The sequence below is a fragment of the Petaurus breviceps genome, unplaced genomic scaffold (assembly GCF_028583685.1).
Source record: "Petaurus breviceps papuanus isolate PSGF00001 unplaced genomic scaffold, PetGlider_PUasm1.0 91041, whole genome shotgun sequence".
NCBI classification, from domain to species: domain Eukaryota; kingdom Metazoa; phylum Chordata; class Mammalia; order Diprotodontia; family Petauridae; genus Petaurus; species Petaurus breviceps.
This window is the reverse complement of record NW_027187400.1, coordinates 4686436-4697820: the sequence shown is the minus strand read 5'-3', so window position 1 is coordinate 4697820 and position 11385 is coordinate 4686436. Positions and strand designations below refer to the sequence as shown.

The following is an 11385-nucleotide window of genomic DNA, read 5'->3' as shown; positions in this document are numbered from 1 at the left end:
GTAATGAGCCTCTCTGAGCTCAGCTACACTGATCCCCAGACAGTATTCACATTAGGTCAGTCTGTTGCCATGTCTGAACTTGGAGCCTTTCCAGCTTTGGAGGACCTGCCACAGTTTGTGATCCACCAAGACTGCCTTTGAGATCACTGCCGTGCCTCAGCATGCCGTTGGAGGGTGATTCTAGAAGAGGTCTCTGCAGAAGCCTAGGCTTCTCTGTCTGTCCTGACGTTCTAGGGGATGTGGGGTGTCTACCCAGAGGAATGCCAGATGGACGCCTCGTGAGCCTGTTCTTTATCAGTATCTGCCTGCATCTCTTCTGAAGATGTGAGACCCCTGAAGAGTTTGAACAAAACCAGGAACCCCTCTTCTCAGGCAAATCAGAATTGTATGGTGGAATGAAGTTAGAACCTACCTGCCCATTGGGAGGATATTAAAAATAGGATTCTGCTAGGTCCTAAAATGATCTCAGGTTAAGCATGGGAGAAAGGGTAGAGAGAGGAGTATTTCATGGCCCACTGGTATCCTTGGCTCTGAAGCAAACATTCTGAAATGACTGTCTCACAAAATGGATTATAGCACAAAGAACTGCCTCTCCCTTTCCTCCTCCTTTCATGATTGTTTCAGCTTCTCAGAGGCTGTTGAGGACAGTATTTGTACTTAGGATCTTCACGGTTCCTTCCTCAAGATGGAAGGGGCATTGGCCGCAATGTGATTCAGTCCCAGCTCCTACAGAATGTACCTTCCCCCTGAGGCCTTTGGAATAGAAGATAGTCTGTGCGCCTCAAGGTTCCAATAAATACTTTTCTGTTCAACCTCTCCGACTTAACAAAGCATGGCACCTTTGAAATCTCCACAGCCATATATACAAGCTAAGGAACGATAGCTCTCACATATGGCACTTCAAGGTTTGTAAAGCAATTTACACCCATAAAGTAAACATTTTAATAATGAAACAACCTTAGAGAGATGAAGGGATTTGCCCAGGGTCTTATGGTTAATAAGTATCTGAGGCAGGGCTGGAACCCAGCCTGATTGTGAGTCCAAGGCTTTATCCATTCTGCCATGATACCTCACTAGAAAGATATTGAATGAGAGATTCCTTCTTAGGTGGGCTTTAAATCCTAATCTGGGCTTCGCTTGAACAAGCTTCAGATAACTTGAACAATTTGTTTGGTGGGAGGAAAAATTCTTATACTTTTTCCCCAAAGTGAAATTTGACTAGAAATAACACTTTTATGTGGAACCTTAAGCTCTACAAAGTGATTTAGTTCTTTCATCTCCATTTCATAGATTAAGCAATGGAGGCTTAGAAAAGTGAAGGGCCTTACCATGATACTGGCAAATGTGAGTAAAGATAGGGTCTGAATGCAGGTCCCTGGCTCCTGTATTCCCATATTGCCTTTAACTACTATAATCCATTTGGTGTCAGATAATCCAAGCAAGTTTAAAGATTCCAAATGTGCCTCCAGTATCTTCTAATTTCTCATCCAGGAATTCATTTTCAAGTTTTAGATCAGTTCTTTTCTACCTGTCCCATTGTGGATACATCAGAATGCAAAAGCAACTCCCCAGGCTCTACAGATTTCAATGTTGAGGACTTAGATGCCTGCATCCCAGGCTGTAAGCCTGTCCTGACATCATCGATGATGTGAGTACTCAAACAAAGAGGGGTTTTTTTGCATTATAAGAGGGCTAGGTAGTGCAAGCTGCCCCCCTGTACCAAAAGGGTTGCATTCACATTCACTGTGCTGGAAACAGGGAACATGGCTAGAACAGAATGGATTATAGGGGTAAGAACAGCATTTGAGACTCCTTGGACTATAGGTACTACCAGATTTGGGGGGAAAGTACACCTGAGTATATATAGTGCTAAGAAATGGAAAGGCCAAAGAGGCTTCATCTTGGGTAATGATTAAGAGTGGCCAACAGAGCTTAGAGGCCATCTTGTTTAACCCTTTGTTTTTATAGATAAGGAAACTGAAGCCCAGAAAGATTGCTTCATTTGCTCATGGTCATTCAGGGAGTAAGGAACAGAATTGGGTTTTCAGCCCAGGTTCTCTCCACCTAAATGCAGAGCTCTTTCCACTATGCCACCTACTGTTGACCAAAAGTTACCACCAAAGTGGGAATTGAAAAGACAAAGCTTTAAAGGTCAAGGTCCCCCTTGAAATTAGTGAGTGAGCCTTGGTCTCCTTTGTTGCTTAAAGCATTTTAAAGACATAATTATTTCTCAGAGATCACTGTAAAAATAAAGTATATAAATTATTCCCATCTTCCTGAAGTCATGAGTCACATAACTGACTGGAGAGAAAGAACTGAGGGTGGGATTCAGCATTCTAGTCTCAAACTTATTTTATAGACTTTCACAAGGTTGAGCCCATGCCTGTCTCCACAGCATGATGCCTTTTGAGCTAGCCAAAAACATGTTCTGTTTCTGGATAGGAAATATGCCTAGGAAGAGGTGACCCTACAAATACCCTTAAGCTAACCTGTTCCCCCAAAGTCCAGAATTTCTTAAATTCAAACCAAATTTCTTATGTTATACCATAAGCCTCACCAGGTGTTTGGCTCAGCTGGTTTGAGATGTCAGATCTCACTGAAATACACAAAGGGGACCAGCTCTTTGCTGAGATCTAAGTGTGGGCTGGTTGAGGTATTTCTGGTAGAATATAAGATCTACCCAGAAGAATGTGAACCGTCCAAAAATTGAATGGACTGGTTTGGGGAGGCAGTGGTTCCCATTACTCTTGAGTCTTCATGTGTCAGCTGAATGGCTACTTGTACAAGGATGCTGCTGTAGAGGGGGATCATTGGGATATAAAATTTGAACTTACAGACCTCTGAGGTTCCTTCCTTCTCTGTGATTTATAGGCACGCATCTTATGGTAGGTATGCATCTTGTGAAGATGATCAATTACCTTGATTTGTATTGGAGTGTGTTCTTTTGCCAAGGTCATTTAAGCTTTGCCTAGGGGAAGCTAAGTGGCTCTGTAGAGGTCTGGGCTTGGAATCAGGAAGACCTCAGTTCAAATTCTGGCCTCAGACACTTAGTATGTGTGAACTTGGCAAGTACCTTAACCTCTATCTCAGTTTCTTCAACTGTACAATGGGGACGATGAGAATAATAGTACCTATGTCCCAAAGTTATCGTGGGAATCAAATGAGAGGAAATCTGTGAATTGCTTAACACTGCTTGGCACATAGTAGTAGGCACTTAATAAATATTTATTTCCTTCCCTCTTTCTGGATCCAAGAATTTGTTTTCTTTGGGGAAAAGACTTGGGAGATTTCACTTCCCATCCAATAAAAAAAAAAAAGGAAGGGCTGGACATACCATAAGAGTAAAGATACTTCAACCAATGGTCAAACTAGGGAGAAAGGTCCACCTCTTTTGCTACCAATTTCAGCTTTGTGTTCTAAGCTGCTGTGTAAGTGTATCAGGTTCTCACAAATAACATTTACTGATTAGGAAGCCCTGGATTTCCGTTTTAGTTGTCTGTGTAAGGCTGTTCCTTAGTTCCTCATCTCTCTCTGTGGGTAGCTGCTGCCTTTCTCCAGAACTGATCAGGAAATCCAGCACCTTCTAGCATGGCATAGCTTTAGGAAAGTAGGACAGACAGAGCGTGTGCCCCTGAATCATCAGTATTGGAAAAAAGAATAGACTTCCAGCCTCCTTTCCTCCATCCCTCCATTGTTCTGCCCCAGGAAAGGCTTTTTTTCTGTTTTCCATTTCAGGCATACAATTGATGCTTCAGTGGTTCTGGGATCTCACTGACATGTGAACTCATCAGAGAAGACACATCCTAGGAATCCTTGCTTTCTTATCCTATATACATCTTATCTGTGTCATTCCATAACTCCTATTTAGCTGAAGTACTGGAAGCCTTTCTCTAGACCTTTTAAATAGTTTGTGGACATTGATCTAAAATTTGTCATCACTTGTTTTTTTATGTGATCAGTCTACCTCTTTTCCTGGATAATCTATGGCCTTGATATAACCATTCTTCACAGATCATGGCTGATAATATGCTACAACCCCCTTAAACCAACCTCTACCAAGTCCTTTTCTTCAGCTGATTTAAACTACAAAATAGTACAATACTATTGAAGTTCATTGCAGAAGTATCAGTGGGAGCTGAGGTCTCTTAAGTGAAGGTTCTGTGAGCCCTGGGTGAAGAGAGAAATTTCCAGTCATTTTTATCACAAAAGAAACAAAGCTAAGGGAATGGGGTGAGGTAGAAATCAGTCATTGGGACTATCCTATGTGTTTTTCAGTTACAGAGCAGGATTCCCTGTTCTGAGCTTGGGGAAAGGCACTGAATGAACATGGGTGAGTATATGAATCATAGGTTCTAGAGCAAGAGGAGAACACTGGGACATCACAATCCCTTTGAATCTTAAATCACAAAATATCACTTCTGGGAAGACCCTTAGAATACAGAATGTCAGAGGTAGATGGGAATTTAGAACACAGAATGTCAGAGTAGGGAGCAACTGTGAAATACAGAATGTCAACAATCAAGTTAGACCATAGAAGATGGAATGCCAGACTGGGAAAGAATCTTAATCCACAGAACGCTAGAACACGGAATATAATGTTAGAGCTGGGAGGTACACTATCAAAGCTTTGTCGTTGTTCAGTCACATCCACTCTAGAGCGGTTGGCCATTTCATTCTCCAGCTCATTTTACAGATGAGGAAACTGAAGCAGAGTTAAGTGACTTGTCTAGGGTCACACAACTAGGAAGTATCTGAGCCCAAATTTGAACTCCGATCTTGACTTCATGCCCAGTACTCTATGCACTGCACCACTTTGCTGCCCTAATATCAAAGCTAGAAGGGGCCTTAAAATAGAAAATGGCAAAGCTGGAAGCAGCCTTAATAACAGAATGCTAGAATACAGAAATTGTGTGTAGGACGACACACACAGAATGTTAGATTTTAATAGGGCCTCAGAGCTGGAAGGGGCTTTAGAATGTCAGAACTGGAAGGTACCTTAGAACATAAAATGTGAACATTGAAAAGAGCCATAGAACACAGAATGTCAGACTTAGAAGGAACCTTACAATACAATGTCATCTGGGAGCAGCTGTAGAGCATGAAGTGAAAATGCTGTGAAGAGCTTTAGAACACAGAATATCAGAACTAGAAGGAAGGAGGGAAAAAAGTATTTATTAAGGATCTACAATGTGCACCTGGCACTGTGATATATGCCTTATAAATATTATCTCACTTGATAGTCACAAGCACCTACAAGGTGGGTGCTGTTATTATACTCATTTTACAGTAAGGCAACTGAGGCAGACTGAACTTAAGTGACTTACCCAGGGTTGCACAGTTTCTAAGTGTCTGAGGTCAAATTTGAATTCAGGTCTTCCTGACTCCAGACCCAGTACTCTATCCACAGCAGAATGTCAAAATGATGGAGGGATGGAATATGGACCCTTAAAAGGAAAAGCCCCTTTCCCACAAATCTCAGAAACCCAGTCACTGGTGTTTGCAGAGAGGCATCTGGCCCACCCCTGCCCACCTTGATTACTTGATCAGTTTACTTGCCACTCCTTGATTCCATCCAGATTTTCTGTCTTTTTCTGTATAAAAGTACCAATCTTACACCTATATAAATTGTTCAGATTCTTAGAATCTCACCTGCCCAGCTGGTTATAATAAAACCTCACTACTCTGACTGAAAGGCTTGAGTGGTCAAATTCTTTGGAGGCAGAGCCCCTGTACCCTTGCATTTTGGGGGTCCTAGAACACCTAAATGGCATCAAAAGTTGGAGGGACCGAAGAACATGGAATGTCAGGACTAGGAAGGGCCTTGGAACACAAAGTCAGAGTTGGTAGGGACATTATAACACAAGTTGGGAGGACTCATGGAACAGAGACTATCAGAGCTAGGAAGGGTCTTAGAACATGAAGATGTCAGAGCTGAGAAAGTCCTTGGAACTGGGAATGTCCGAGCTGGTAGGGCCCTTGGAATAGTAAAAGATCAAGGCAGGGAGGTGCCTTAGAACACAGAGCTAGGACGGCCCTCAGAACCCAGCATGTCCGAGCTAGGAAGGTACTTAGAACCCAGCACGTTAGAGCTGGGAGAGCGCTTAGAATCCAGGACGGCCGGGTTGGGAGAACGCTTAGAACCCAGCATGTCAGAGCTGGGAGGGCGCTTAGAACCCAGGATGGCCAGGCTGGGAGGACGCTTAGAACCCAGCATGTCAGAGCTGGGAGGGGCCTGAAGAATACAGGATATTGGGGCGGCCAAGTAGCACAGCAAGTAAGAGCACCGGCTCCAGTGTTGAGAAGACCTGGAGATCGAATCCCGGGCTCAGACACTCAGCACCACACCCAGAAATAACTGGCCGTGTAACCTTGAGCAAGTTACTTAAATTGCTTTTAAAAAAAAAAAAATACAGGATATCAAAGACCATCTAGTTAGTCTTAACTAGAAATCTAGGCTCTAAAAACGGAAGTTCTATACCTGCCCAAATGTCAGGACCAAGGCTCAATCCTACAAGACCACAGGCAGATGCGCTGCGCGGGGCAGAATGGCGCATGCGCTCTCGAAGACCTCGCTTCGAGATGGGAGGGGGTCTGTTTCGGACAGAGCGGGTGGAGGGGCGCGCATGGACTGCTGGGATCTCTCTCCTCACCTCCCCTCCCCAGTTGAGTCCTCCCACTTCCCGGCATGCTTTGGGCTCTCCAAATGGGAGGGGGAGACGCAAGATGGCGGCAGCCGCGAACTCAGGCTCTAGTCTCCCGCTGTTCGACTGCCCGACTTGGTGAGCGCCGGGGTCTGAGGCGGGCCGGGCCGGGGGACGGGAGTGTCTCTGGGACTCGGCGGTCAGGCCTCAGGGCCGGGAGCGGGCGGGCGGGTGAGGGAGGGGAGAGGAGGCGGCCTCCATCCTCCATCCTTGCTTCCGTCTCGCCTCCTCTCCCCTCACCGGGCCGGCCCGGGGCCCCCCGGGGGTCGGGCTTGAGGCCTCTGGGGGAAGGGAGAAGGGACGCAAGAGGGGGAGGGGCTCCCTTCCTTCCCCCCCTTGGCCTCCTCACTTTGGTCCCTGGGGACCAAGACGCGGGAGACAGGCAGAGAAGGAACAGCCCTGGATCTAGAGAGAGGCAGACAGACGGACGGAAGGACGGATGGATTGGGGGGAGAGAAAAACCGCAGGCATCCTCCCCTTTCCTGCCCGAGGGCTGTTGCCCGGGTGGACGGGAACCCTGGAAATGGGTCTGGCCTCCTCCCGTCTCCAAGGGGCCCCTGGGTCTGAGTCTTTCATTATCCCCTCTCCCTTTTCAGTCTGCCCCTCCCCCCCAAAGCTGGGCCCCCAAAGCTTCCCTTGGCAGTCAAGCCTGGTGCCCCGCCGGCCCCTTAGAGATGGCCCCTTTGCTCCTTCTCATGACAGAGGGGGAAAGAAGCAAGCCCTTTGACTCCCAGTGACCACGAAATGTCAGAACTGTAGAATTTGGTGAAACTTTAGAGATCAAGCTTTGAGTCCAGCCCCTGCCTTTAACGAGTGAAAAAAATGGAAACCCGGAGATCCAGAACCATTTTCCTGAGGCTGCACAGTTTGAAGTCGCTAAATTGAGATCGGGATCCAGAATCCACAGACCCCAAATCCAGGGATTCCTCTAGAGGAGAGCAGGGGCTGTTGGCACCTCCATTAATTCAGTCTTAAGGTTGTGGCACAAAATGGGTTGAATTCCTTTAGCATATATTTATCCATCCATTCTGTCTTCTGGACATGGATGCCTCTTCTTTCATTGTGTACTAAGGAGGATGTGGTCCAGGCCACTAGATGACCTTATTGTTACTCCACTTTGTGAGACCATGGGTTAGATAAACATTAAGAAGGTTGTATTTTTGCACTGAAGTCTAGCCCCAATGCCTAGGGGCAGGGTGTTATTGACCCCAGGCCTTCATAGGAAATGAAATAAAAAGTAGAAGGGTTTGGGTGCTGTGTGATATCCCTTCTCTGATTCTTATTCTTAAATTCATCCCTGGGCAGCAAATTTGGGACTGAGCTGACCATCATAGCTATTGTGGATATAGAGAAAGCACTACCTGACGAGCAACCAGCAGATGCTTCCAGTACTTTTATGTATTTGTCCTTAGAGAATGTCAAGACAGGAAGTAGGGGGTTCCTATGCCAAGGTCACCAATGACTCCAAACTGGATAGCATTTGTTTTCATCTGAGAACTCAAGGTCCCAGTCACTGGTCTCTAGATGTCCTGTGCTATGACCAACTTTGGGCTTTCCTGACATGTTATTTTATACCTTCAGTCCCAGATACCTCTTAGCTTATTCTGCCTTTTCAGAATATAATTGGCAGACCTTAGAATCAAGCCCAGATTCCCTGAATACCATGCCAGAAGCATTCTATCTTTATAGGCCTGCCCTGCAAGGTAGACATATGGTTTTAAAATATAGGTTTCTTCTCTGCTGTTCTAAATATTGCTTAACTGAAGTCTGTTTTGGAGCAGTTGAATCATTGGAGAAGTACAGCATCGAAAGTGGAAAGGAGCTGTAATAACAGCAAAGGAGATGGCATTTCTACTTGAACGTGAACTAATTATAGGCTGGTTTGGAGAGCTACGACACTCAATGGGAACAGAAACTGTAAATAGCATTCATTGTACTCATCCTGAAGGTGTTTTTCTCTTTATTTTCTAGGGCAGGTAAACCCCCACCTGGTTTACATTTGGATGTAGTCAAAGGAGACAAGTTAATTGAGGTATGAAAATACATATCATGCGTTTTTTCCAACATGGGAAAACATGAGTCATTTCCCACCCCCACTCCTGTGCTTTGTTTTCCAGTAATGCTGTTTTCAATTCCCAATTTTTTCCATTAAAAGCACTTAATGATATAACACATTGAACCATATGTATCTCTTGCAGACACTGAGTTGTATGTTAGGTCCTCCAGCTTCCCAGTGAGGAGTTTTTAATAGGTCATGGATCTTTGAACTCTTATGGAAAAGATATAGGCAAAGGACCTATAAGAAGTTTCTCTCTTTCTGAGAAGCAGCATGGAGTGTGTGGAATGTACTGGGAATTAATTAGCTGAATAAATCACATCGATTACAGAGCATGAGAAAGAGGCATCTGTAAGGATTGCCCCTGAGTTTTGCTCAGAGGATTGGACAGAGTTAATAAGGAACCATGTTTTTAAAAAAGGAATGGGGGTAATGACTTTTTCTGAAGGAGCCCATAATTGGAGGCTGAGGATCCCTAATCAGAGTCCAGATGGAACATTTAAAAAGAGCTTTCAGGGGTTAGAATTGTTCCTAGGTTGCAACGTATTTGTCACCAAGTGACAGAATTAGAGTGGCTAAAGTAGTGTAAGAAGATGAACCAAAGAACTTCTGTGACTTAGATCAGTTTCAGCACTTAATATCTTTAGTCCAAGCAATATTGTTTTTGTTTTTTTTTAAAGCAATCGGGGTTAAGTAACTTGCTCAAGGTTACACGGCCAGTTATTTCTGGGTGTGGTGCTGAGTATCTGAGGCTGGACTTGATCCAGGTCATCCCGACACTGGAGCCGGTGCTCTTACTCGCTGAGCCACCTGGCCGCCCCTAAGCAATTGGAGTTAAGTAACTTGCTTAAGGTTACACGGCCAGGTGTTTCTGGGTGGGTGCTAAGTGTCTGAGCCCGGGATTCGATCTCCAGGTCTTCTCAACACTGGAGCCGGTGCTCTTACTCGCTGTGCTACCTGGCCGTCCCCCAAGCAATATTGTTGAATTATGATTTCTCTTTATTGCACGTTATTCATTGTGCTTTCCTACTGTCTGCTTGACAAGTAGCCTGCTATCAGCTCCTTGTAGGAAGGATCCTCCCGACAGAGTTTGTTGTTATTGGTCACTGTTGTAATACTTTGTATTAGAGTGTGAGTTGAAATGAGGAGCTGGCTCTGTTCTGCACACACATTCAGTATCTCCGGCCAGTCACGTCTAGTTGTTTTAAGTTCTGCTTTTGAAAGTAGAACTGTTAAGACTCCCTGTTGAGATGATTACAAGATGTACTTCAGAAGATCTGTGAATCTTTGGTTTCAACAGCACACTAGTACAGATCATGGCCCTTCCACACTTGAGTAGACAACCCATTCATAAAGCATTGTGTCCAGAAGCCCCCAAAATCATCACCTGGGAGTCAACCTCCTCTTGCTGAACTTTCCAGACTTAGCGAGGCTGGGCTCTAGTGACAGAGAGATGAATCCCTCACAGTTCTATGCCCAAAGGTTTTCAGACTTGGCATAATTTGCCAGACCTTGCATTTCAGTGGCATGGCCTTCCAAGAGCCCAGGGCACCTCTGAGACATGATAAATGACACCTGGGAAGTTTAGTGGAAGATTAACCTGGAATTCTGGGTTGAAATATATATGAAGCACTTTATAATAAACCATTCCAGAAATCCCTAGTAGTCTTTGCTAAAGGATCCTTAGGGAAGAAATTTGGTTACTCTTACAATGGCCTTCTGGTTGATCTCCTTGCCTCAAGGCTCTCACAGCTCTAATCCATTTTCCCCTCAGCTATCCAGTATATTTTCCTAAAACCCAGGTCGAACCATGTCACCCCTTAGTTAATGATCTCCATTGACCCCCACACCTTTGGATTAAATAGAACATCCTGTGTCTGGTGTTCAGAGCCCTTCATAAGCTGCAGCTCCCCCACTACCACCACACCCATGCACACATGCACCCCCATGTACTCTGCAATTCCATGACCCTGGCTTCCTTAACTTTTCCTCAAGTAATGCACTCCTGGTTGTCCCCAGTGCCTGGACTCTTCTCTTCTCCTTCCTGGCTTCCCTGGCTTCTAGTCCCAGCTAAAATCCTACCTTCTCCAGGAACCCTTTCCCAACTCCTCTTAAGTATTGTGCCTTCCCTCTGAGATTATCTCCAGTTGATCCTGTCTGTAGCTTGTTTGTACATAGTTGTTTGCATGTTGTCTTCCCCATTAGACTGTAAGCTCCTTGAGGGCCGGAACTGTCTTTTTCTATCTCTAATGCTTAGCACACTGCCTAGCACATAGTAGGAGCTTAATAAATGTCTATTCAATGAATGTGCCTCACAAACTACACTCTGTCTCCTGACTTCAAGTGTTTTCACTGGCTGTCCCCCATGCCTGTAACTCTCCCTCCTCATCTCCACCTCTTACTTCTCTGGCCACCTGCAAGTCTCAGCTAAAGTCCCACCATCTGTGAGAAGCCTTTTCCAGGCTTCAGTCATCTTGGTGCCCTGTTCTGAGACTACTTCCAGTATATCCTGTTTACGTCTTGTTGTACATATTTGTTTGCATTTTGTTTTTCCCATTAGGCAGGAACAGGATTTTGTCCTTTTTAAAAAAATCTCTTAGCACAGTGCCTGGCACATAATAGACTTTT

General features: G+C 45.0%; 2 protein-coding genes across 2 annotated transcripts in view; one reads left to right on the top strand and one right to left on the bottom strand.

The window, feature by feature from the left end:
• WASF2 (WASP family member 2) overlaps positions 1-10715 on the bottom strand; it is a 343739-nt gene extending 333024 nt beyond the window's left edge. Inside the window, exon 1 of the mRNA XM_069079521.1 lies at positions 10695-10715. The gene's annotated coding sequence lies outside the window, so the exon portion shown is untranslated. The remainder of the gene's footprint in view (positions 1-10694) is intronic.
• The window catches only part of PPP1R8 (protein phosphatase 1 regulatory subunit 8), a 373418-nt gene that overhangs the window by 348464 nt on the left and 13569 nt on the right, over positions 1-11385 (top strand). The window contains exons 2-3 of the mRNA XM_069079524.1: positions 6702-6779; positions 8673-8733. Coding sequence (XP_068935625.1) covers positions 6724-6779; positions 8673-8733 — 117 coding nt within the window. The 5' untranslated portion in view covers positions 6702-6723. The remainder of the gene's footprint in view (positions 1-6701; positions 6780-8672; positions 8734-11385) is intronic.